At 52.9% G+C, this 26,796-nt stretch overlaps 2 protein-coding genes across 2 annotated transcripts in view; one reads left to right on the forward strand and one right to left on the reverse strand.

The window, feature by feature from the left end:
* LOC140457194 (1-phosphatidylinositol 4,5-bisphosphate phosphodiesterase beta-3-like) overlaps positions 1 to 12,839 on the forward strand; it is a 23,773-nt gene extending 10,934 nt beyond the window's left edge. Inside the window, exons 4-6 of the mRNA XM_072551255.1 lie at positions 3,643 to 3,747; positions 6,310 to 6,401; positions 12,122 to 12,839. Of these exons, the coding sequence (XP_072407356.1) occupies positions 3,643 to 3,747; positions 6,310 to 6,401; positions 12,122 to 12,202 (278 nt within the window). The 3' untranslated portion in view covers positions 12,203 to 12,839. The remainder of the gene's footprint in view (positions 1 to 3,642; positions 3,748 to 6,309; positions 6,402 to 12,121) is intronic.
* Positions 12,840 to 18,633: 5,794 nt separating this feature from the next.
* LOC140457136 (transmembrane protein 223-like) lies at positions 18,634 to 25,488 on the reverse strand. The gene is made up of 2 exons (XM_072551172.1): positions 25,107 to 25,488; positions 18,634 to 19,320 (listed from the first exon to the last, which is right to left on the reverse strand). The coding sequence occupies exons 1-2, from the start codon at positions 25,471 to 25,473 to the stop codon at positions 19,028 to 19,030; spliced, it is 660 nt and encodes a 219-aa protein (XP_072407273.1). The 5' UTR covers positions 25,474 to 25,488; the 3' UTR covers positions 18,634 to 19,027.
* Positions 25,489 to 26,796: the final 1,308 nt, after the last annotated feature.

A 26,796-nucleotide genomic window follows, 5' to 3' on the forward strand; every position in this document is an offset into this window, starting at 1 on the left:
GGTTTGGAGGTAGCGAGAGGGAATCCTCAGGAAATACCCACCAGAGATTGATCCTTTGGTTTGTCAGTTGCCCCCCCCCCCCCAGCCGTCTCTCTTATTCCCCAGCTGGAGTTTTATTTCTCCACACCACACACTTCTCCCACCTCCCCCCCCCCCACCCCCCCCAACTTAATTCAAATTAACTCTAATCCAAACCACAACCACTGTCAGCCATAGACACAGGCCTGTGACTTCCAGTACATTGAGCTAATCGACCCTCTCTGTTCACGGAGCCAGGAGCTACAGACTCATGAAGCAATGATCCCATTTTCACAATCACTTCAAAAGGAATCTTCAGAACAACTCGGTAATGTACATGTCTTCACAACACACTCACACTCACACTCACACACACACACTCACAGATACACACACACACTCGCACTGACACACACACACACTCACACACACACCTTTACTCTCACACACTCACAGATACACACACACTCACACACACACACATTTACACTCACACACTCACAGATACAACACACACACTCGCACTGACACACACACACACTCACACACACACCTTTACACTCACACACTCACAGATACACACACACTCACACACACACACATTTACACTCACACACTCACAGATACACACACACACTCGCACTGACACACACACACACTCACACACACACCTTTACACTCACACACTCACAGATACACACACACTCACACTCACACACACACATTTACACACACACTCACAGTCACACACACACATTTACACTCACACACTCACAGATACACACACACACTCACAGATACACACACACACTCACAGATACACACACACTCACACTCACACACACATTTACACTCACACACTCACAGATACACACACACACTCATACTCACACACACACACACTTACACTCACAACACTCACAGATACAACACACTCACAGATACACACACTCACACTCACACTCACTCACACACTCACACACACACATTTACACACAGATACACACACACTCACACTGACACACACACATTTACACACACACAGATACACACACACTCACACTCACATACAGATACACACACACACTCACACTGACACACACACATTTACACACACACAGATACACACACTCACACACATACAGGATACACACACACTCACACTGACACACACACATTTACACACACACAGATACACACACACTCACACACACACATTTACACTCTCTCACACACAGATACACACACACACTTCACAGATACACACACACTCACACACACATTTACATTCACACACTCACACACACACATTTACACACACAGATACACACACACTCACACTGACACACACACATTTACACACACACAGATACACCACACACTCACACTCACATACAGATACACACACACTCACACTGACACACACATATTTACACACACACAGATACACACATACAGATACACACACACTCACACTGACACACACACATTTACACACACACAGATACACACACACTCACACACACACATTTACACACACACAGATACACACACACACACACACATTTACACTCACACACACAGATACACACACTCACAGATACACACACACACTCACAGATACACACACACACTCACAGATACACACACATTTACACTCACACACTCACAGATACACACACACACTCATACTCACACACACACACACACTTACACTCACACACTCACAGATACAACACACTCACAGATACACACACTCACTCACACTCACTCACACACTCACACACACACATTTACACACAGATACACACACACTCACACTGACACACACACATTTACACACACACAGATACACACACACTCACACTCACATACAGATACACACAACACACTCACACTGACACACACACTTTTACACACACACAGATACACACACTCACACACATACAGATACACACACACTCACACTGACACACACACATTTACACACACACAGATACACACACACTCACACACACACATTTACACTCTCTCACACACAGATACACACACACACTCACAGATACACACACACTCACACACACATTTACATTCACACACTCACACACACACATTTACACACACAGATACACACACACTCACACTGACACACACACATTTACACACACACAGATACACACACACTCACACTCACATACAGATACACACACACTCACACTGACACACACATATTTACACACACACAGATACACACATACAGATACACACACACTCACACTGACACACACACATTTACACACACACAGATACACACACACTCACACACACACATTTACACACACACAGATACACACACACACACACACACACACATTTACACTCACACACACAGATACACACACACACAGATACACACACACAGATACACACACACTCACACACACACACACATTTACACTCACACACACATTTACACTCACACACACAGATACACACACACACAGATACACACACACAGATACACACACACAGATACACACACAGGCACTCACACTCACACAGAGTCTGAGGAGGGATGTGTATGTTACTGGTCAGACACACAGTGTGTTACCCAGAGTCCCCCACATTATTGTGGGTCTGGAGTTACGTGTAGGCCTAACTGGGTAAGGGTGGTAACTTGTCCCCCATTAGTGACTCCCTTCCCACCCCCACCCAAAACAGCCAACAGTTGTAACTCAATTAGCTTGTTCCCATATCCACAGTCGGCTGTGATGGGATTTAAAGCTGTGTTTCCAGAATCTTAGCCGGAGTTCTGGAATACTGTCCCAGTTCCCAGCTCCTCCCCAGCCTGGTAACCATGGTAACGTGGGTATGGAGTGTAATGATTGGTCTACACAGTCAGTAACTCGCTTCTCTCTTTCCCTCACCCTCCCTTCTCCTCTCCCTGTCTGTCCATCTTCCCTCCTCTCTCTCTACACTCCCACACTCTCCCATTCTCCATCTCCCTCCATCTCTCCTCCTTATCTCCCTCCACTCTTCCCTCCCTCCACTTTCCTCCTCCCTATCCGCTGCTCCCTATCTCTCTCTCCCCTTCTCCCATCCCTCTCCCTCCATCCCCCTCTCCCATACCCTCTCCATCACTTACCCCTCTCCTCCCTCTCTTACTCCCTCTCTCCCTATCCCACTCCCCTCTCCCTCCCTCCCTCCCTCTCACTTCGCCCCTTCTCCTTCTCTCTCCCTTCATCTCCCCTTCCTTCACTCCCTCTCTCCCATGGCCTGTCCCTCCCCCTCTCCCCCTCTCTCTCTCCCCGCAACCCCCTCCTTGTCCCCTCTCTGTGCTTCCACTCTGTGCCTTCCCTCTCCCCCTCCCTCCCTCTCTACCTCCCCCTCTCTCCCCACCTCCCCTCCATTCCCCCTCTCCCTCTCCTCTCTCCCCTCCCTCTCTCCCTCTCCCCCCCCTCTCTCTCCCTCTCTCTCCCTACCCCCCTCTCCCCCCCTCTCCCCCCCTCTCCCCCCCCTCTCCCCCCCCTCTCCCCCCCTCTCCCTCCCCCCTCTCTCCCTCTCCCCCCCTCTCTCTCCCCCTCCCCCCCTCCCCCCCCTCTCCCCCCCCCTCTCCCCCCCCAGGTTATCACTACATCTGCCTGAGGAATGAGTTGAACCAGCCCCTCCAGCTCCCCTCGCTGTTTGTTCACACGGACGTGAAGGATTACATCCCGGACACACACGCAGGTCAGACCCCTCCCCCAACCCCACAACCCCCCCCCCCCCCCACCAACCCCCGACCCCTCCACCAACCCCACACCACCCCCCCCACCAACCCCTCCCCCGACCCCTCCCCCAACCCCACACCCCCCCCCCACCAACCCCTCCCCCGACCCCTCCCCCAACCCCCAACCCTTCCCCCCCCCCAACCCCCGACCCCTCCCCCAACCCCCAACCCTTCCTCCACCCCCTCCCCCTCCCCGACCCCACCCCATCCCCCAACACCCTCCCCCTCCCCAACCAACCACCAGGACACTCACATTCCCCTCCCCCTCGGGACCCACCCCCAGATTGAGGAGGGAGCTCTCCCCTGTATCTAACCCCGTGTAGAGGGAGCTTTACTCTGTATCTATCCCTGTGCTGTCCCTGTCCTGGGGGTGTTTGATGGGGGGACAGTGTAGAGGGAGCTTTACTCTGTATCTAACCCCGTGCTGACCCTGTCCTGGGGGTGTTTGATGGGGGGACAGTGTAGAGGGAGCTTTACTCTATATCTAACCCCGTGCTGTCCCTGTCCCTGGGGGTGTTTGATGGGGGGGACAGTGTAGAGAGAGCTTTACTCTGTATCTAACCCCGTGCTGACCCTGTCCTGGGGGTGTTTGATGGGGGGACAGTGTAGAGAGAGCTTTACTCTGTATCTAACCCCGTGTTGTCCCTGTCCTGGAGTGTTTGATGGGGGGACAGTGTAGAGGGAGCAATACTCTGTATCTAACCCCGTGCTGTCCCTGTCCTGGGGGTGTTTGATGGGGGGACAGTGTAGAGGGAGCTTTACTCTGTATCTAACCCTGTGCTGTCCCTGTCCCTGGGAGTGTTTGATGGGGGGACAGTGTAGAGGAAGCTTTACTCTGTATCTAACCCTGTGCTGTCCCTGTCCTGGGGGTGTTTGATGGGGGGACAGTGTAGAGGGAGCTTTACTCTGTATCTAACCCTGTGCTGTCCCTGTCCTGGGAGTGTTTGATGGGGGGACAGTGTAGAGGAAGCTTTACTCTGTATCTAACCCTGTGCTGTCCCTGTCCCTGGGAGTGTTTGATGGGGGGACAGTGTAGAGAGAGCTTTACTCTGTATCTAACCCTGTGCTGTCCCTGTCCTGGGAGTGTTTGATGGGGGGACAGTGTAGAGAGAGCTTTACTCTGTATCTAACCCTGTGCTGTCCCTGTCCCTGGGAGTGTTTGATGGGGGACAGTGTAGAGGGAGCTTTACTCTGTATCTAACCCCATGCTGTCCCTGTCCCTGGGAGTGTTTGATGGGGGGACAGTGTAGAGGGAGCTTTACTCTGTATCTAACCCTGTGCTGTCCCTGTCCTGGGAGTGTTTGATGGGGGGACAGTGTAGAGAGAGCTTTACTCTGTATCTAACCCTGTGCTGTCCCTGTCCTGGGAGTGTTTGATGGGGGGACAGTGTAGAGAGAGCTTTACTCTGTATCTAACCCTGTGCTGTCCCTGTCCCTGGGAGTGTTTGATGGGGGACAGTGTAGAGGAAGCTTTACTCTGTATCTAACCCTGTGCTGTCCCTGTCCCTGGGAGTGTTTGATGGGGGGACAGTGTAGAGGGAGCTTTACTCTGTATCTAACCCTGTGCTGTCCCTGTCCTGGGAGTGTTTGATGGGGGGACAGTGTAGAGGAAGCTTTACTCTGTATCTAACCCCGTGCTGTCCCTGTCCTGGGGGTGTTTGATGGGGGGGACAGTGTAGAGGGAGCTTTACTCTGTATCTAACCCCGTGCTGTCCCTGTCCCTGGGAGTGTTTGATGGGGGACAGTGTAGAGGGAGCTTTACTCTGTATCTAACCCCATGCTGTCCCTGTCCTGGGGAGTGTTTGATGGGGGGACAGTGTAGAGGGAGCTTTACTCTGTATCTAACCCCGTGCTGTCCCTGTCCTGGGGAGTGTTTGATGGGGGGACAGTGTAGAGGGAGCTTTACTCTGTATCTAACCCCGTGCTGTCCCTGTCCCTGGGAGTGTTTGATGGGGGACAGTGTAGAGGGAGCTTTACTCTGTATCTAACCCTGTGCTGTCCCCTGTCCCTGGGGGTGTTTGATGGGGGGGGACAGTGTAGAGGGAGCTTTAATCTGTATCTAACCCCATGCTGTCCCTGTCCTGGGGAGCATTTGATGGGGGGGACAGTGTAGAGGAAGCTTTACTCTGTATCTAACCCCGTGCTGTCCCTGTCCTGGGGAGTGTTTGATGGGGGGGACAGTGTAGAGGGAGCTTTACTCTGTACCTAACCCCGTGCTGTCCCTGTCCTGGGGGTGGTTGGTGGGGGGACAGTGTAGAGAGAGCTTTACTCTGAATCTAACCCCGTGCTGTCCCTGTCCCTGGGGGTGGTTGGTGTGGGGACAGTGTAGAGGGAGCTTTACTCTGTATCTAACCCCGTGCTGTCCCTGTCCTGGGGAGTGTTTGATGGGGGACAGTGTAGAGGGAGCTTTACTCTGTATCTAACCCGGTGCTGTCCCTGTCCTGGGGGTGTTTGATGGGGGGGGACAGTGTAGAGGGAGCTTTACTGTGTCTTTAATGGTGTGGTTGTGTGACCCTCTCTCAGAGTACATCGATTTATTGGTCAATCCCATCAAACATATCAGTGTGATGGAGCAGCGTTCGTGTTTACTGGTGAACCTGATGGATGGGACTGAGGTGAGGTTCTCGAGTAACGACCCCTCTCGCTACCCTCCCCCTATCCTGACTCTGACCCAGCATCAACACTCGAGGGATCTCTGCACTCGAGTGAACCTCCCCCATCCCCCCGCACACTCTCAGACAGGACACCCCAGACCCTAACCCCTCGAGTGACCCTCCCCCTCCCCCCCGCCCTCTCAGACACTACATCCCAGACCCTAACCCCTCGAGTGAACCTCCCCTCCCCCCGGCCTCTCAGACAGTACACCCCAGACCCTAACCCCTCGAGTGAATCTCCCCCCTCCCCCCACACTCTCAGACAGGACACCCCAGACCCTAACCCCTCGAGTGAACCTCCCCCTCCCCCCACACTCTCAGACAGGACACCCCAGACCCTAACCCCTCGAGTGAACCTCCCCCTCCCCCCCACACTCTCAGACAGTACACCCCAGACCCTAACCCCTCGAGTGACCCTCCCCCTCCCCCCCCGCCCTCTCAGACAGTACACCCCCAGACCCTAACCCCTCGAGTGAACCTCCCCCTCCCCCCCCACACTCTCAGACAGTACACCCCAGACCCTAACCCCTCGAGTGAACCTCCCCTCCCCCCACACTCTCAGACAGTACCCTCCAGACCCTAACCCCTCGAGTGACCCTCCCCCTCCCCCCCACACTCTCAGACAGTACACCCCAGACCCTAACCCCTCGAGTGAACCTCCCCCCTCCCCCCACACTCTCAGACCGTACACCCCAGACCCTAACCCCTCGAGTGAACCTCCCCCTCCCCCCCACACTCTCAGACCGTACACCCCAGACCCTAACCCCTCGAGTGAACCTCCCCCCTCCTCCCACACTCTCAGACACTACACCCCAGACCCTAACCCCTCGAGTGAACCTCCCCCCTCCTCCCACACTCTCAGACAGTACACCCCAGACCCTAACCCCTCGAGTGAACCTCCCCCCTCCTCCCACACTCTCAGACAGTACACCCCAGACCCTAACCCCTCGAGTGAACCTCCCCCCTCCCCCCCACACTCTCAGACAGTACACCCCAGACCCTAACCCCTCGAGTGAACCTCCCCCCCCTCCCCCCCCCCCCTCCTCCCACACTCTCAGACAGTACACCCCAGACCCTAACCCCTCGAGTGACCCTCCCCCTCCCCCCCCGCCCTCTCAGACAGTACACTCCAGACCCTAACCCCTCGAGTGACCCTCCCCCTCCCCCCCACACTCTCAGACAGTACACCCCAGACCCTAACCCCTCGAGTGAACCTCCCCCTCCCCCACACTCTCAGACCGTACACCCCAGACCCTAACCCCTCGAGTGAACCTCCCCCCTCCCCCCACACTCTCAGACAGTACACCCCAGACCCTAACCCCTCGAGTGAACCTCCCCCTCCCCCCCCACACTCTCAGACAGTACACCCAGACCCTAACCCCTCGAGTGACCCTCCCCCTCCCCCCCACACTCTCAGACAGTACACTCCAGACCCTAACCCCTCGAGTGAACCTCCCCCTCCCCCACACTCTCAGACCGTACACCCCAGACCCTAACCCCTCGAGTGAACCTCCCCCCTCCCCCCACACTCTCAGACAGTACACCCCAGACCCTAACCCCTCGAGTGAACCTCCCCCTCCCCCCCCACACTCTCAGACAGTACACCCCAGACCCTAACCCCTCGAGTGACCCTCCCCCTCCCCCCCACACTCTCAGACAGGACACCCCAGACCCTAACCCCTCGAGTGACCCTCCCCCTCCCCCCCGCCCTCTCAGACACTACACCCCAGACCCTAACCCCTCGAGTGACCCTCCCCCCTCCCCCCTCCCCCCCACAAACTCTCAGACAGTACACCCCAGACCCTAACCCCTCGAGTGACCCTCGCCCTCACCCCCACACTCTCAGACAGTACCCTCCAGACCCTAACCCCTCGAGTGACCCTCCCCCTCTCCCCCCCCCACACTCTCAGACCGTACACCCCAGACCCTAACCCTCGAGTGACCCTCCCCCTCCCCCCCGCCCTCTCAGACACTACACCCCAGACCCTAACCCCTCGAGTGAACCTCCCCCCTCCCCCCCACACTCTCAGACAGTACACCCCAGACCCTAACCCCTCGAGTGAACCTCCCCCCTCCCCCCCCACACTCTCAGACAGTACACCCCAGACCCTAACCCCTCGAGTGAACCTCCCCCCTCCTCCCCACACTCTCAGACAGTACACCCCAGACCCTAACCCCTTGAGTGAACCTCCCCACTCCCCCCCACACTCTCAGACACTACACCCCAGACCCTAACCCCTCGAGTGAACCTCCCCCTCCCCCCCCACACTCTCAGACAGTACACCCCAGACCCTAACCCCCTTGAGTGAACCTCCCCCCTCCTCCCACACTCTCAGACACTACACCCCAGACCCTAACCCCTCGAGTGAACCTCCCCCTCCCCCCCACACTCTCAGACACTACACCCCAGACCCTAACCCCTCGAGTGAACCTCCCCCCTCCCCCCACACTCTCAGACAGTACACCCCAGACCCTAACCCCTCGAGTGACCCTCCCCCCTCCCCCCACACTCTCAGACAGTACACCCCAGACCCTAACCCCTCGAGTGACCTTCCCCCTCCCCCCCGCCCTCTCAGACAGTACCCTCCAGACCCTAACCCCTCGAGTGACCCTCCCCCTCCCCCCCACACTCTCAGACAGGACATCCCAGACCCTAACCCCTCGAGTGACCCTCCCCCTCCCCCCCGCCCTCTCAGACAGTACACCCCAGACCCTAACCCCTCGAGTGACCCTCCCCCTCCCCCCCACACTCTCAGACAGGACACCCCAGACCCTAACCCCTCGAGTGACCCTCCCCCCTCCCCCCCACAAACTCTCAGACAGTACACCCCAGACCCTAACCCCTCGAGTGACCCTCGCCCTCACCCCCACACTCTCAGACACTACACCCCAGACCCTAACCCCTTGAGTGAACCTCCCCCTCCCCCTCCCCCCACACTCTCAGACACTACACCCCAGACCCTAACCCCTTGAGTGAACTTCCCCCTCCCCCTCCCCCCACTCTCTCAGACTGTACACCCCAGACCCTAACCCCTCAATGTGTGAAAATGTTTCTCCCCAAATGTCCTGAATCACCAGTTTGAACCCCTCCTGCTCTCTGTGCAGTGTGTCCCCATTGTTCCTATAATGTCACCGGCCGAATGGTTTACAATACCCCAGCTGGGGCTGTACCCCCGTTCCGTAAACACATTCAGCATCACCTCCCTGCTCCTGTACCCGATGGTTCCCATTCCTCAAGCCCAGGATGCAGTCTGCTGTAGCAGCTGCTCTCTCTCTCCCCCTCTCCGGGCAGATTTCTCCGGACCTTCGCATATAAACCCAGATCTCTCTGCTCCCTCAACACCCTCTGGAAACACTTCGTCTTATACTGCTCCCTCCACCTTCTTCCAACCCAGAGTGTACCACCTCACCGTCCTGGTCATCGAAACTTATGTGCCGCCCGGTTGCCCACTCTGTGTCTGTCTGGAGTTGCACACCGCCCTCCCTCTGGGTTTTATCTCATCGGTGAAGGTGACACTGTTCCCCCCCCCTGCACACCCAGGTTCAAACCAGCCAGAGCCAGGGGTCCTTGACCACTGCCTGGGGATCCCAGCTGCAACTCTTCCCCCAGACCAAAGGTCTCATTAATCCCTGTTCCCCGAACCACCTCTTGCCCACCTCACTAATATTGCCAGTCGTTGGACTAAACGTCACACCCCTTTCTCAACACAGGGCGCAATTCTGCAGTGCTCTCACACCCCACCTCCCGAATCTAAGACTAAAAGAGACCTTGGAGTGCAGGTTCATAGCTCCCTGAAAGTAGAGTCACAGGTAGATAGGACAGTGAGGAAGGCGTTTGGCATGCTTCCCTTACATTAACGATCGAGATGAAGGAACTGAGGACATTCTGGTTAATGATACAAAGATATATAGAGGAACAGGTAGCATTGAGAAGCGGGGAGGCTGCAGAAGGATTTGGACAGGTTTGGAGAATGGACAAAGAGGTTGCAGATGGAGTACAATGTGGGAAAGTGTGAGGTCATGCACTTTGGTCGAATAGAGGCATGGACTATTTTCTAAATGGGGAGAAACTTCAGAAGTTTGATGTGCAAAGAGACTTGGGAGTTCTAGCCCAGGATTCTGTCAAGGTAAACTTGCAGGTTGAGTCAATAGTTAAGAAGGCAAATGCAATGATGGCATTTATTTTGAGGAGACTTGAATAATAAAGCAAGGATGTACTTCTGAGGTTTCCTAAAGCTCTGGTCAGACAACTTTTGGAATATTGTGTGGCGCTTTGGGCCCCAAAATCTCAGGAAGGATGTACTGGCCCTGGAGTGTGTTCAGAGGAGGTTCGTAAGACTGGTCCCAGGAATGAAAAGTTTAATATGTGAGGAACATTTGAGGACTCTGGGTTTATACTTGATGAGTTTGGAAGGATGGGGGAGAAACATACAGAATACTGAATGGTCTGGACAGAGTGGATGTTTGGACGACGTTTCCATTGGTAGGAGAGACTAGGGCCTGAGGGCACAGCCTTTGAGTAAAGGGAAGACCTTTTGGAACGGAGATAAGGAGAAACCTCTTCAGTCAGAAAGTGCTGAATCTATGGAATTAATTCCCACAGAAGGCTGTGGAGGCCAGGTCATTGAGTATATTTAAGACTGAGATAGATAGGTTCTTGAGTATCAAGGGGATCGAGGGTTCTGGGAGAAAACAGGAGAATGGGGTTGAGAAACTGATCAGCCATGATCGAATGGCAGAGCAGACTTCAATGGGCTGAATGGTCATATTTCTGCTCCGATGTCTTATGGTCTATATTGGTCAGAGTATTGAGTACAGGAGTTGGGAGGTCATGTTGCGGCTGTACAGGACATTGGTTAGGCCACTGTTGGAATATTGTGTGCAATTCTGGTCTCCTTCCTATCGGAAAGATGTTGTGAAACTTGAAAGGGTTCAGAAAAGATTTACAAGGATGTTGCCAGGGTTGGAGGATCTGAGCTACAGGGAGAGGCTGAACAGGCTGGGGCTGTTTTCCCTGGAGCGTCGGAGGCTGAGGGGTGACCTTATAGAGGTTTACAAAATCATGAGGGGACATGGATAGGATAAATAGACAAAGTATTTTCCCTGGGGTGGGGGAGTCCAGAACTAGAGGGGCATAGGTTTAGGGTGAGAGGGGAAAGATATAAAAGAGACCTAAGGGGCAACGTTTTACACAGAGAGTGGTACGTGTATGGAATGAGCTGCCAGAGGATGTGGTGGGGGCTGGTACAATGACAACATTTAAGAGGCATTTGGATGGGTATATGAATAGGAAGGGTTTGGAGGGATATGGGCCGGGTGCTGGCAGGTGGGACTAGATTGGGTTGGGATATCTGGGTCAGTATGGACAGGTTGGGCCGAAGGGTCTGATTCTGTGCTGTCCATCTCTGTGACTCTGTCTGTGTACCTGCACAAGTCCCATCTCACCTTCCTCAATACACCTTGGATGTATTTCACCTGGACCTTGTCTGCACTCACTCCAGACGCCCCATTCCTGACCTCCATTTTAATCCCTCCTTGTAGCCGCACGTTCTCCATACCCTGGGTCACCTCTGCGTGTGGGGGGGTAAAGCGTTACCTTAATACCTCAGCCTTTTGTAACGACCCTTTCGGAAGCCTGCCTGGGCTAACTGCCAGCCTTACTTTGTCTCTCTTTTTAACAGAAGGAGATGCCAGTGACAACCGATTATAAACTCAGTCAAAGACGTCGGACTTTAGGGAGTGTTTTCAAGGAGGTGTTATGAGAATATGTGCGATCTCTCTCCTAACTTAGAACAACATTGACCCGGATTAACATGGACACACATTTGTAAATAGAGGAGAGAGCTTTTATCAAGGACACTTTGCAAAGAAAAAGACACTGTATTCAGCAAGAACAATGTCAGGACTGCAAGGAACGAGATAGGAACATCACAAGAGGCTGAGAGACAGAGGTCCCATGGAGAGAGAGGTGTGTGGGACACCCAGTGTGAGGATTTTGATCCGAACAGTTCCAGGGCCGTCTGCGATAATCTGGTCTGAAGGCCGACACCTCTCTGGTTCCTTCCCCCCCGAGAGTCATCTTCACCGCAGAGGAAGGGTTCTTGCAGAGGAGTTCAAAATCTACTTCATCGTCTCCAGCAAAGTTGCCCCAGACATTCCAGGAGCTCACTGGGATGCCAACGCTTTCCGGGTGTAAATTAACATCAGATGCACAACACCGTTTCGGACAATACTGGTCACTTCTCGGCCGAGCTGAACTATCACTTGGTCAGCGTACTTTCCAGTTAATGTTCTGCTGAGTTCTCCGTTTCCCACAGATTTCTGTTACTGAGTTGAAGTGTTACCGTTCCAGGAGATATATTTGCAAAGTCAAAACCTTTGGTTAATTAGCTTTCCATCTATGAGAAGGATTCAGCTGACACACACTGACTCTCACTGGGGTATGGGCTCAAACAACACACACACCAACCCCCCCCACACCCCCCCCCCCACACACACACTCACATACACACACACACACACACACCGACTCTCACTGGGGTATGGCTCAAACACACACACACACACCCCCCCACACCCCCCCCCCCCACACACACACTCACATACACACACACACACACACACCGACTCTCACTGGGGTATGGGCTCAAACACACACACACACCCCCCCCCACACCCCCCCCCCCCCCACACACACACTCACATACACACACACACTACACACACCGACTCTCACTGGGGTATGGGCTCAAACACACACACACACCCCCCCACCCCCCCCCCACACACACACTCACATACACACACACACACACACACCGACTCTCACTGGGGTATGGGCTCAAACACACACACACACACCCCCCCACACCCCCCCCCCCCACACACACACTCACATACACACACACACACACACACCGACTCTCACTGGGGTATGGGCTCAAACACACACACACACACCCCCCACACACCCCCCCCCCCACACACACACACTCACATACACACACACACACACACACCGACTCTCACTGGGGTATGGGCTCAAACACACACACACACACACCCACACACCCCCCACACACACACACTCACATACACACACACACACACACACCGACTCTCACTGGGGTATGGGCTCAAACACACACACACACACCCCCCCCCCCCCCCCCCACACACACACACTCACATACACACACACACACACACACACCGACTCTCACTGGGGTATGGGCTCAAACACACACCCCCACACCCCCCCCCCCCCCACACACACACTCACATACACACACACACACACACCGACTCTCACTGGGGTATGGGCTCAAACACACACACACACACACCCCCCCCCCACACACACACTCACATACACACACACACACACACACTGACTCTCACTGGGGTACGGGCTCACACCCACACCCCCCCCCCACACACACACACACACTGACTCTCATTGGGGTACGGGCTCACTCACACACACACACACACACACACACACACAGACTCTCACTGGGGTACGGGCTCACTCTCACTCACACACACACACACACACACACACAGACTCTCACTGGGGTACGGGCTCACTCTCACTCACACACACACACACACACACACACAGACTCTCACTGGGGTACGGGCTCACTCTCACTCACACACACACACACACACACACACACACAGACTCTCACTGGGGTACGGGCTCACTCTCACTCACACACACACACACACACACACACACAGACTCTCACTGGGGTACGGGCTCACTCTCACACACACACACACACACACACACAGACTCTCACTGGGGTACGGGCTCACTCTCACTCACACACACACACACACACACACTCACTCACTGGGGTATGGGCTCACTCTCTCTCTCTCACTCACACACACACACACACACACACACTGGGGTACGGGCTCACACACACACTCTCACTCACTCACACACACACACACACACACACACACACACAGACTCTCACTGGGGTACAGGCTCTAGTCTTGATGCTGGGGGTTGGGTTAACTTGTTTAAAACGAGAAAATGTGCAATTTTATAAGCTCAAGTAGCCACTTGAATTCCACTGAGGAATATGCCTGAAAGGATTGTAAAGTTAAACCAATTCAAAATAAAACTACAATAACAAAGTGACAGTACTGTCTCAGGTTCCCAGCAAAACCTGAGGGAACATAACCAAGTCGCATAGGAAAAGAGTCTTTCCTCTTGGGAGAGAATGTGGAACTGGGGAGCAGCACTGTTTAAAAATAAGACACAGTTCATTTCAGAGAGAGAGGGGGAAACCTTCCCTCCCAGAGGACTCCGAGTCTTTGTAATTCTCTTCCACTGCATTCAGGACACAGCAATATTTTAAAGGCAGAGCGAGAGAGATTCTTGCTGACCAATCGGATGGAAGGTTATCGAATGTAGAATGATACATTCCCCACAGTGAGGAAGCAGGCCATTCGGCCCATCAAGTCAACACCGCCCCACTGGAGAACATCCCACCCAGACCTAGCCCCTACCCTTTCCCTGTAACTCTGCAATTCCCCATGGAACCCACTCTAACCTGTACATCCCTGGGCACTATGGGACAATTTCCCACGGCCAATCCACCCTAACCTGCACATCCCTGGGCACTATGGGACAATTTCCCACGGCCAATCCACCCCAACCTGCACATCCCTGGGCACTATGGGACAATTTCCCACGGCCAATCCACCCTAACCTGCACATCCCTGGGCACTATGGGACAATTTCCCACGGCCAATCCACCCTAACCTGCACATCCCTGGGCACTATGGGACAATTTCCCACGGCCAATCCACCCTAACCTGCACATCCCTGGGCACGATGGGACAATTTCCCCACGACCAATCCACCCTAACCTGTACATCCCTGGGCACTATGGGACAATTTCCCAATGGCCAATCCACCCTAACCTGCACATCCCTGGGCACTATGGGACAATTTCCCATGACCAATCCACCCTAACCTGCACATCCCTGGGCACTATGGGACAATTCCCCACGGCCAATCCACCCTAACCTGCACATCCCTGGGCACTATGGGACAATTCCCCACGGCCAATCCACCCTAACCTGCACATCCCTGGGCACTATGGGACAATTTCCCACGGCCAATCCACCCCTAACCTGCACATCCCTGGGCACTATGGGACAATTTCCCATAGCCAATCCACCCTAACCTGCACATCCCTGGGCACGATGGGACAATTTCCCACGGCCAATCCACCCCTAACCTGCACATCCCTGGGCACGATGGGACAATTTCCCATGACCAATCCACCCTAACCTGTACATCCCTGGACACTATGGGACAATTTCCCATGGCCAATCCACCCTAACCTGCACATCCCTGGGCACTATGGGACAATTTCCCATGGCCAATCCACCCTAACCTGCACATCCCTGGACACTATGGGACAATTTCCCACGGCCAATCCACCCTAACCTGTACATCTTTGGGAGGAAACCCACGCAGACACGGGGGGAGCACGTGCAAACTCCTCACAGACAGTCGCCCGAGGGTACGATCGAACCTGGGTCCATGGCACCGTGGTGCAGCAGTGCTAACCACTGAGGCTCCCACAGTAGTTTATGTTAAACTCCGATCAGACATTGAATAAAGCAGCAGTGTCAAAAGGCTGACTGTCCCACTCTTGTCCGTCACCTGTCTGTTTATACTCTTGGTGAAAGACGCAGATAATTTGCACAGTTGCGGGATGACAGGTCAGACAGGCAAAGTGCCCGAAACGTCGATTTTCCTGCTCCTCGGACGCTGCCTGACCGTCTGTGCTTTTCCAGCACGACTCTAGAGTCTAATCTCCAGCATCTGCAGTACCAATTCTGCCTTTTCTGTGCAGAAGGATGTGGGAGATATAGAATGTAGGGAAATAGATAGTGACACCTTGAAAAGTGTCCATATTACAGAGGAGGATGTGCTGGATGTCTTGAAATGCATAAAAATGGATAAATCTGCAGGACCTGATCAGGTGTACCCTGGAACTCTTAAGGGAAGCTAGAGAAGTGATTGCTGAGTCCCTTGTGAGTATATTGTATCATAATCACTGGTGAGGTGTCAGAAGACAGGAGGTTGGCTACTGTGGAGAACTGTTTAAGAAGGGCAGTAAGGACAAGCCAGGGAACTATAGACCAGTGAGCCTGACCTCGGTGGTGGGCAAGTTATTGGAGGGAATCCTGAGGGACAGAATGTACATGTATTTGGAAAGGCAAGGACTGATTCAGGATAGTCAACATGGCTTTGTGCGTGGGAAATCATGTCTCACAAACTTGATTGAGTTTGTTGAGGAAGTAACAAAGAGGATTGATGAGGCAGAGCAGGAGATGTGATCTATATGGACTTCAGTAAGGTATTCGACAAGGTTCCCCATGGGAGACTGATTAGCAAGATTAGGTCTCATGGAATACAGGGAGAACTAGCCATTTGGATACAGAACTGGCTCAAAGGTAGAAGACAGAGGGTGGTGGTGGAGGGTTGTTTTTCAGACTGGAGGCCTGTGACCAGCGGAGTGCCACAAAGATCGGTGCTGGGTCCACTGCATTTCATAATTTTTTCAAATGATTTGGATGTGAATACAGGAGGTATAATTAGTAAGTTTGCAGATGATACCAAAAAAAAATTGGACAGTGAAGAAGGTTACCTCAGATTACAACAGGATCTTGACCAGATGGGCCAATGGGCTGAGAAGTGGCAGATGGAGTTTAATTTAGATAAATGCGAGGTGCTGCATTTTGGAAAAGCAAATCAGAGCAGGACGTATACACTTAATGGTAAGGTCCAAGGGAGTGTTGCCGAACAAAGAGACCTTGGAGTGCAGGTTCATAGCTCCTTGACAGTGGAGTCACAGGTAGATAGGATAGGGAAGAAGCTGAGAGAAACGCACAAGAATTCCGAGAAGCATGGCATTCAAACTGGAACTCTTATCAACAAAAACATTGACTTGGATCCCATTTACCACCCCCTGAGAAAAGGAACAGGAAATGACATCACCACAGGAAATGATATCACCAATGCACGGAAGCTTAAACATATAAATAGAAAGCGGGCTACACCACCAGAGCTTCATCCAGAGGCTCACTGAAGATGTTAGGTAAAAACAATGACTGCAGATGCTGGAAACCAGAGTCTAGATTAGAGTGGTGCTGGAAAAGCACAGCAGGTCAGGCAGCATCCGAGGAGCAGGAGAATCGACGTTTCGGGCAAAAGCCCTTCATCAGGAATACAGGCAGAGAGCCTGAAAGGGTGGAGAGATAAATCACTCCACCCTGCTGGTACTCTGCTTCTATTCCTGATGAAGGGCTTTTGCCCGAAACGTCGATTTTCCTGCTCCTCGGATGCTACCTGACCTGCTGTGCTTTTCCAGCACCACTCTAATCTAGAACCCACTCACTGAAGATGTTATCTAGTATGGTGACGAAATGTCTGAAAACGAAGCTTCCAGTTCAGCGAGCAACATCCAACACTTTCCGAATATTGCGTGCAATTCTGGTCTCCTTCCTATCGGAAAGATGTTGTGAAACTTGAAAGGGTTCAGAAAAGATTTACAAGGATGTTGCCAGGGTTGGAGGGTCTGAGCTACAGGGAGAGGCTGAACAGGCTGGGGCTGTTTTCCCTGGAGGGTTAGAGGCTGAGGGGTGACCTTATAGAGGTTTACAAAATTATGAGGGGCATGGATAGGGTAAATAGACAAAGTCTTTTCCCTGGGGTGGGGGAGTCCAGAACTAGAGGGGCATAGGTTTAGGGTGAGAGGGGCAAGGTTTAAAAGGGACTTAAGGGCAACATTTTCACACAGAGGGTGGTACGTGTATGGAATGGGCTGCCAGAGGAAGTGGTGGAAGCTGGTACAATTACAACATTTACAAGGCATTTGGATGGGTATATGAATAGGAAGGGTTTGGAGGATATGGGCCAAGTGCTGGCAAATGAGACGAGATTAGGTTGGGATATCTGGTCAGCATGGACAAGTTGGACCGAAGGATCTGTTTCCGTGCTGCACATCTCAATGACTCTATTCAGGTCTAAGATGAGGAGACAGAGGGAGAGAATTTCCTCTGGTGAATCCAGAACATGTTAATAATAGAGTGCATGGGGGAAACATGGTAAAAAAAATGAACAGCAAACCACCGCTCACCAAAACACAGCTTGTTTCTCCTTCTGTATAATTTTATTCCTGGATAAATCACATTTGCAATTCTTAGCCTGAAACAATGGGGTGTTACACTTCCTGCAGTTGGAGAGCTGCATTAGCACGACAAGAGAGAGACAAACTGCTTGTGATCTTTCCTGAAATGCGATAAAGACACGACCAAAGTCAGAGAAGAAAAGAAACGCTCTTAAATGAGGAAGGTGGAGTTCTCTGTAAATGATTCCCTGATCAGCGCTGACTGAGGTCGACAGTTCCTCGATTCATCCCCACGTCCGTGCACAACAAAGTATGTAAGTCTTTCAGCTAACGCAGCAGCCCCAGGGATACAGTTGTCGAAAGCCCTGCAGGAGTGGGTGGCCAGGCCGCATCAGGTTCTCCCTCAGGGACGGGTCACAGCTTCCTGTAGGCGCCGACGGTGGTGTCAAAGAGCTTGGCATTGTAGAACTGACCCTGCTTGTCCAGGAGGTAGTAGAAGCGGTGACCCTGGATCCTGAGGGGAACCACAGAGGGCACCTGGCTGCGGTGAGCCATGCATGACACCTGGCACAGGGGCACCGTGAAGGAGCTGGTGCCTCCGAAAGGCAGGTAGCTGGCGATGGTGACCTGGTGACCACCTCGATGGAGCACCACGCGGGAGACTGAGCGGCAGGCAAACAGGTAGCCAGCGACCAGGATCAGGGAGCCTGGAGGGACAGAGCAGACCAGGAGATGGTTAGCACGTCTCTAACTGGTGGGAAGGCAACTGCTTGGCAATTAGACATCAGCCATTCCTATTCTCAACAGGGCTAGTAATCCCAAGGTCCCAACTCACGTTCTTGGGAATAGGGGGGGGAGGAGGGGGGGGGGGGCGGATTTGTAGGTCAGGGTGGATTGGCCCATGGGAAATTGTCCTATAGCATTCAGGGATGTGCAGGTCAGGGTGGATTGGCCGTGGGAAATTGTCCCATAGTGTCCAGGGATGTGCAGGTCAGGGTGGATTGGCCGTGGGAAATTGTCCCATAGTGTCCAGGGATGTGCAGGTTAGGGTGGATCGGCCGTGGGAAATTGTCCCATAGTGCCCAGGGATGTACAGGTTAGGGTGGATTGGCCATGGAAATTGTCCCATAGTGCCCAGGGATGTGCAGGTTAGGGTGGGTTGGTCATGGGAAATTGTCCCATAGTGCCCAGGGATGTACAGGTTAGGGTGGATTGGCCGTGGGAAATTGTCCCATAGTGCCCAGGGATGTGCAGGTTAGGGTGGATTGGCCGTGGGAAATTGTCCCATAGTGCCCAGGGATGTACAGGTTAGGGTGGATTGGCCGTGGGAAATTGTCCCATAGTGCCCAGGGATGTGCAGGTTAGGGTGGATTGGCCGTGGGAAATTGTCCCATAGTGCCCAGGGATGTATAGGTTAGGGTGGATTGGCCGTGGGAAATTGTCCCATAGTGCCCAGGGATGTACAGGTTAGGGTGGATTGGCCGTGGGAAATTGTCCCATAGTGCCCAGGGATGTGCAGGTTAGGGTGGATTGGCCATGGGAAATTGTCCCATAGTGTCCAGGGATGTACAGGTTAGGGTGGATTGGCCGTGGGAAATTGTCCCATAGTGCCCAGGGATGTACAGGTTAGGGTGGATTGGCCGTGGGAAATTGTCCCATAGTGCCCAGGGATGTACAGGTTAGGGTGGATTGGCCATGGGAAATTGTCCCATAGTGCCCAGGGATGTGCAGGTTAGGTGTTTTAGTCAGGTGTAAATATAGGGTCGGGGAATGGGTCTGGGTGGGTTACTCCTAAGGGTCTGTGTGGACCTGTTGGGATTCTGTTCTATTGTGAACACGGGTCTCTCCCCCACAGGGAGCGGAATCTGAAGTCGCCGAATACGTCCGGCATTAGTTCAGCGAGTAGTCAGTGAAAGTGACCTGGAAGCAAATTGTTGATTGGTCTTTAAAATCCATCTGGGTCACTAACGTCCTGGAGAGAAAGCCCTTATCCGGCCTATACATGACCCCAGACCCCACAGCCATGTGAAAACCAGCAAAGGGTGGAGTGAGCCTTCAAATCCTTTATCCCCCCCTCCCCATCCCGTTCAGTGAATCACAGCTGATGTGGATGGGATTTTAGCTCCTTCTTCTGCCTGCCTCTCCCCTCACACACCAAACCAACCAACCACCCTCCCCCCCCCAATAATTCCTGACTCCCTTGCATGACAAGGCTGTCACTTAAAGCAGCCTGAATGGGAGTGGCCAGCTCTCCCAGATCAGGATTCCTGGGTTTTGGTGTTCTCAGGAATTAGTCTCTGAAGAGCTGGAAGCTTAATGTCTCCTGTCTACCACCCTCTCGGAATCTTCATAGTGTGAGGGGTAGATTCTTTACTCAGCAAGTCGTGAGTTCATGGAATGCCCTGCCAGTAGCAGTGGTGGACTCACCCTCTTTATGGGTATTTAAACGGGCACTGGATAGACATATGGAGGATAGTGGGCTAGTGTAGGTTAGGTGGGCTTGGATCGGCGCAACATCGAGGACCAAAGGGCCTGTACTGTGCTGTATTGTTCTACGTTCTCTTCATCCTCCTGGATTGAACGTGAGAGAATCTGTGTCTGAATTGTTCTTTGCCAAGGGGTGTGTAAATGGGATGTTGCTATATTCGAACAATTCACTTGTAATAGTTGCTGCATCTATTATTCAGTTAGGTTTTTCCGATAGAGTCAGAGAGCCATCCCAGGAACAAGTGACGACTCTTCACTGCGCTCCCTCTCTAGGACAATCAGGTCTGCCCTGAGTTCCGGAGACCCCGACCTGTCACACAGCGCTCCACGTGAAGTCTAACCAAGCTCCTAACCAAGTTAGAAGGAACTAGGAGAGAGTGGGGACTGCAGGTGCTGGAGATCCGAGTCGAGGCGCTGGAAAAGCACAGCCCGGTCAGGCAGGCATCCGAGGAGCAGGAGAATCGATGATGGGCTTATGCCCAAAACATTGACTCTCCTGCTCCTCGGATGCTGCCGGTCCGGCTGTGCTTTTCCAGCACCACACTCTCGACCTTGGCAGACATGGTGAAGGATAATCCAAAGACGTGCTACATTAAGCACAAGACAGCAACAAGAGAGAGAGTAGGACCTCTTAAGGCTCAACAAGGTCATTTATGTGTTGAACCTCATGAGATGTGAGATACTAAATGAATATTTCGCACCAGCATTTACTATGGAGACAGAAATGGAGGCTAGAGAATGCAGGGAAATAAACACTGATGTTCACATTACCGAACAGAAGTGCTGGAGATCTAAGACATTGTAATGGTGGATAAATCTCCAGGACCAGATCGAGGGTATCCCAGGACATTGTGGGCAGTTAGGGAGGAAATATTTGTACCATCTGTAACTATGGGTGAGGTGCCAGATGAGTAGAGGTTGGATACAGGGTGGATCCAGACCCTTGGCCCGGCAAGTCCACACTGACCCTCCAAACAGTAACCCACCCAGACCCATTCCCCTCCCCGATTACTCTACACTTACCCCTAATTGTAATGCACCTAACCAACACATCCCTGAACACCATGGGGCAATTTATCATGGTCATCCACCCTAACCTGCACATCTTTGGACTGTGGGAGGAAACCGGAGCACCTGGAGGAAACCCACACAGACACGGGGGAGAATGTGCAAACTCCACACAGACAGTCGCCTGAGGGGGGAATTGAACCTGGGTCCCTGGCGCTGTGAGGCAGCAGTGCTAACCACTGTGCCACCAGTGCTGCCCTGGCATAATGCTATGCCTTTATTTCAGAAAGGCTATAAGGAAAAACCTGGGACCAACATACCTGTGAGTCTGACTTCAGTGGTAGGTAGGTTGTTGGAGGGGATGCTGAAAAATAGGTTTGCTATGCATTTGGAGAGCCAAGGAATGGTTAGGGATAGTTTTGTGTGAGGGAAATCATGTCTCACAAACTTGGTTACTTCTTCAAAAAACTCAATCAAGAGGATAGACGAGGGCAGAGCAGTAGACATCGTTTATTTAGACTTTAGTAAAGCCTTTAATTCAGTTCCACATGATAAACTAATGTGTAACGTTAGCTCATATGGGATTCACTTGCCAATTTGACACACAATTGGCTTATTGACCGGAGACAGAGGTTGGCGGGTGGAGGGTTGTTTATCGGACTGGAGGCCTGTCACCATAGCGATCGGTGCTGGGGCCACTGTTTGTGATTTACATAAATGACTTAAATAAGAATCTAAAAGGCACGGTCAGAAAGTTTGACATCAAAGTTGGTGGGAGAGTGGACTGTGAGAAAGGTTATCTAAGATTACAATGAGATCTTGATCAGTTGGGTTAATGGGCCGAGGAGTGGCAGATGGAGTTTAATTTGAATAAACGCAAAGTTTTACATTTTTGGTAAAACAAACAGGGACAGGATTGATACAATTAACAGTCAGGCCCTGAGTGGTGGTGTAGAACAGAGGCACCTAGGGGGTACTGGTACATAATCCTTTGAAGTTTGCGTCACAGGGGGACGGGGGTTAATGAGGCGTTTAGCACTCTTGCCTTCATCGCACAGACCTTTGAGTACAGGGAGTTGGGGAACGTCATGTTGGGGTTATACAGGACATTGGTGAGGCCTCGTCTGGAATACCATGTCCAGTTCCGGTCTCCCTGTTACAGGAAGGATATTATTAAACTGGAGAGGGGGTCAGGAGAGATTTACCAGGATGTTGCCAGGTAGCAAAGACCAGATCAAATGTAGGAGGTTATCTGCACCCATGCTACAATAGATGAAAGCTGTACCTTCTAAGCAATCAAACATTTTTTTTAAAAAAAGGAAATTTTAAAAAGATAAAAGTATTCACACTAATTGTCAAAGATTATATATAATCCAATACAATATTACCTGAAAATGATTTCAAAACTGTTTCATCTATGTAAAATGACTGTGTACTGAATATTTTTTAAAAAGGGGCAATTATAGTATGGATAGGATAAACAGACAAAGTCTTTTCCCTGGGGTGGGGGAGTCCAGAACTAGAGGGGCATAGGTTTAAGGTGAGAGGGGAAAGATATAAAAGAGACCTAAGGGGCAACATTTTCACTCAGAGGGTGGTGCGTGTATGGAATGAGCTGCCAGAGGATGTGGTGGAGGTTGGTACAATGACAACATTTAAGAGGCATCTGGATGGGTATATGAATAGGAAGGGTTTGGAGGGATATGGGCCGGGTGCTGGCAGGTGGGACTAGAGATTGGGTTGGGATATCTGGTCGGCATGGACGGGTTGGACCGAAGGGTCTGTTTCCATGCTGTACATCTCTCTGACTCTATGGAAGGTTTGAGTTATAGGAAGGGTCTTGATCAGCTGGGAGATTTTTCACTGGGCGTGGAGGAGGTTACTATTAAAACCAAGGGGGGCATGGAAAGGGTGAATGGTAGGTGTCTGTTCCCTCGAATGGGGGATTTCAAGACTAGGGGGCACACTTTTATAGTGATTTAACAAAGACATGAGGGGCAAATCTTTTACACAGAGAGTGGTTCGTGTGTGGAATGAACTTCCTGAGGGAGTGATGGATGTGGGTACAGTTAACTCATCTAGACTGGAAACGTTAGCTTGCTCTCTCTCTCTGTGGGTGCTGCCTGACCCACTGTGATCTCCAGCATTGATTGATCTCGGTGCAGATACCAGCAGCTACAGTAACTTGCTCCTGCGTTTAAAAGACATTTGGATAAGTACGTGAACGAGAAATGTTTGGAGGGATATGGACCATGTGCAGGCATTGGGACTAGTTCAGGGTTTGGGATTACGGTCGGCACGGACTGAGGGTTATGTTTCCATGCTGTGCGGCTCTACGACTCTATTAGGAGAGAGTGAGGACTGCAGATGCTGGACAGTCAGAGTTGGTACTGGATTAGTGGTGCTGGAAGAACACAGCAGTTCAGGCAGCATCCAACGAGTCAGAGTTGGTGCTGGGCACAGTGCAGCAGGTCAGGCAGTATCCGAGGGGCAGGAGAGTCGATGTTTCAGGCGCAAACCCTTCATCGGGACGTTGTTGGCAAGGACACCCAGCTCCCCCTCCATTTTCCAATCTCTTACCATTTCGGAAATACTGCCCACATCCTGCCAAAACGGATAACCTCACGGTTTTCCATACTATAGCCCACACACCATGTTCGTGCCCATTCCAATGTCACACCTGCTCACGAAGCCTGTCATAGACAGTGTGGAGACAGGCCCTTCGGCCCGACAAGTCCACACCGACCCTCTGAAGAGTAACCCATTCCCCTACCCTACTAATCAACATTTACCCCTGACTAATGCACCTAATCCTTCACATCCCTGAATGGTATGTCCTTATATTCCCTCTACACCTGACTAGGTAGAGGACAGGTTTGGCGTGACACACCCTTGAACTCTGACCCTTTTGGGGGTTATCAGGGTTGCCTGGCACAATCCCATCCTCCGGAGTTGTGTCACACACATCCCAGGAAACCGGTCAGAAGGTAACTCTTACCGACCGTCAGGCAGGAAGCTGTGAAGCCAAGTCTCCAGGCGTCTGAGCCCAGGTTCAGGGCTCTCCCCCCGATGGTGGGCAGGCCGCTCACTCGCTCCCCCTCCAGCACCGTCTCCCGGTGACCCGTGTCTTTGAGGGAGGTGAAGGCAAAGTGGGCCAGGTAGCCCCAGAACAGGAACTGAGCCAGGCAGAAGACACCCAGCATGCGGAAGAAGCGCCCTCTCTCGTGACGGAACAGCAGCATGTCCTGGGCCGGGGGTCCGCACGTCGGCCTGGTGCCCACCAACGCCCAGGTGGGTAACCGTCGCCCAACGAGGGGCCAAGCAGCGGCCATACCCCACCAGGGGGCCTGGCACCCCAACACCATCCCCCATGCCCCTCCAGCCACCCCCCTCGTTGACCCCGGTCTCCCCCACCCCCGTCCCACAAACCCTGGGCTGTTCTCCCCCATCCCCAGCCTGACTGTTCTCACCCACAGGCTATTTGCCCCTCTCTCTGGGTGAGGTACATTTATCGCTGGGATTTCTAGCCCCATCCCTCGTTCTTTCGCCCCTATCCCTTGGGTTTTGGCTCCTGTTCCTGGGCTTGTTGCCCATATTCCCAGATATTTTACCCATATTCCCTGCCCATTTACCCCTACTCCCTGCCCATTTACCCCTACTCCCTGCCCATTTACCCCTACTCCCTGCCCATTTACCCCTATTCCCTGCCCATTTACCCCTATTCCCTGCCCATTTACCCCTATTCCCTGCCTATTTGCCCCTACTCCCTGCCCATTTACCCCTATTCCCTGCCCATTTACCCCTATTCCCTGCCCATTTACCCCTATTCCCTGCCCATTTACCCCTACTCCCTGCCTATTTACCCCTACTCCCTGCCCATTTACCCCTATTCCCTGCCCATTTACCCCTATTCCCTGCCCATTTACCCCTATTCCCTGCCCATTTACCCCTATTCCCTGCCCATTTACCCCTACTCCCTGCCTATTTGCCCCTACTCCCTGCCCATTTACCCCTATTCCCTGCCCATTTACCCCTATTCCCTGCCCATTTACCCCTATTCCCTGCCCATTTACCCCTACTCCCTGCCTATTTACCCCTACTCCCTGCCCATTTACCCCTATTCCCTGCCCATTTACCCCTATTCCCTGCCCATTTACCCCTATTCCCTGCCTATTTGCCCCCAGCCCCCTGTATCTCCTGTTGGATACACTGTATACCCGGCCTTGGATACATTGTGCCGCTGAGCCGAGCCGTTTCCGGGTTCCTCCCCCGGCTTCCCAGCTCCTGGAGCCGGCTCTGAGAGCGCAGGCAGACGGCCCCGGGTTGGTGCAGCAGCGGCTGCGGCTCAGGGGGAGGCTGTGGGCGGCTCTGGGCAGCAGCAACATCGGGGCCTGGAGCTGGGACTGGGACTGGGTCCCACAGAGAGATAGAGAGAGAGGGAGGGACAGAGGGAGGGAGAGAGAGAGGGAGAGGGGGAGGAGAGGGGGAGGGAGAGAGGGGAGGGAGGGAGAGAGAGAGGGGGGAGGGAGAGAGAGAGGGGGGGGGGAGAGAGGGGAGGGGGAGGGGGAGAGGGGGGGGAGAGGGGAGGGAGAGAGGGGGGAGGGAGAGAGAGAGGGGGGGGAGAGAGGGGAGGGGGGAGAGGGGAGGGAGAGGGACAGACAGAGGGAGAGAGAGAGGGGGGAGAAAGA

The sequence above is a fragment of the Chiloscyllium punctatum genome, chromosome 31 (assembly GCF_047496795.1).
Source record: "Chiloscyllium punctatum isolate Juve2018m chromosome 31, sChiPun1.3, whole genome shotgun sequence".
NCBI classification, from domain to species: domain Eukaryota; kingdom Metazoa; phylum Chordata; class Chondrichthyes; order Orectolobiformes; family Hemiscylliidae; genus Chiloscyllium; species Chiloscyllium punctatum.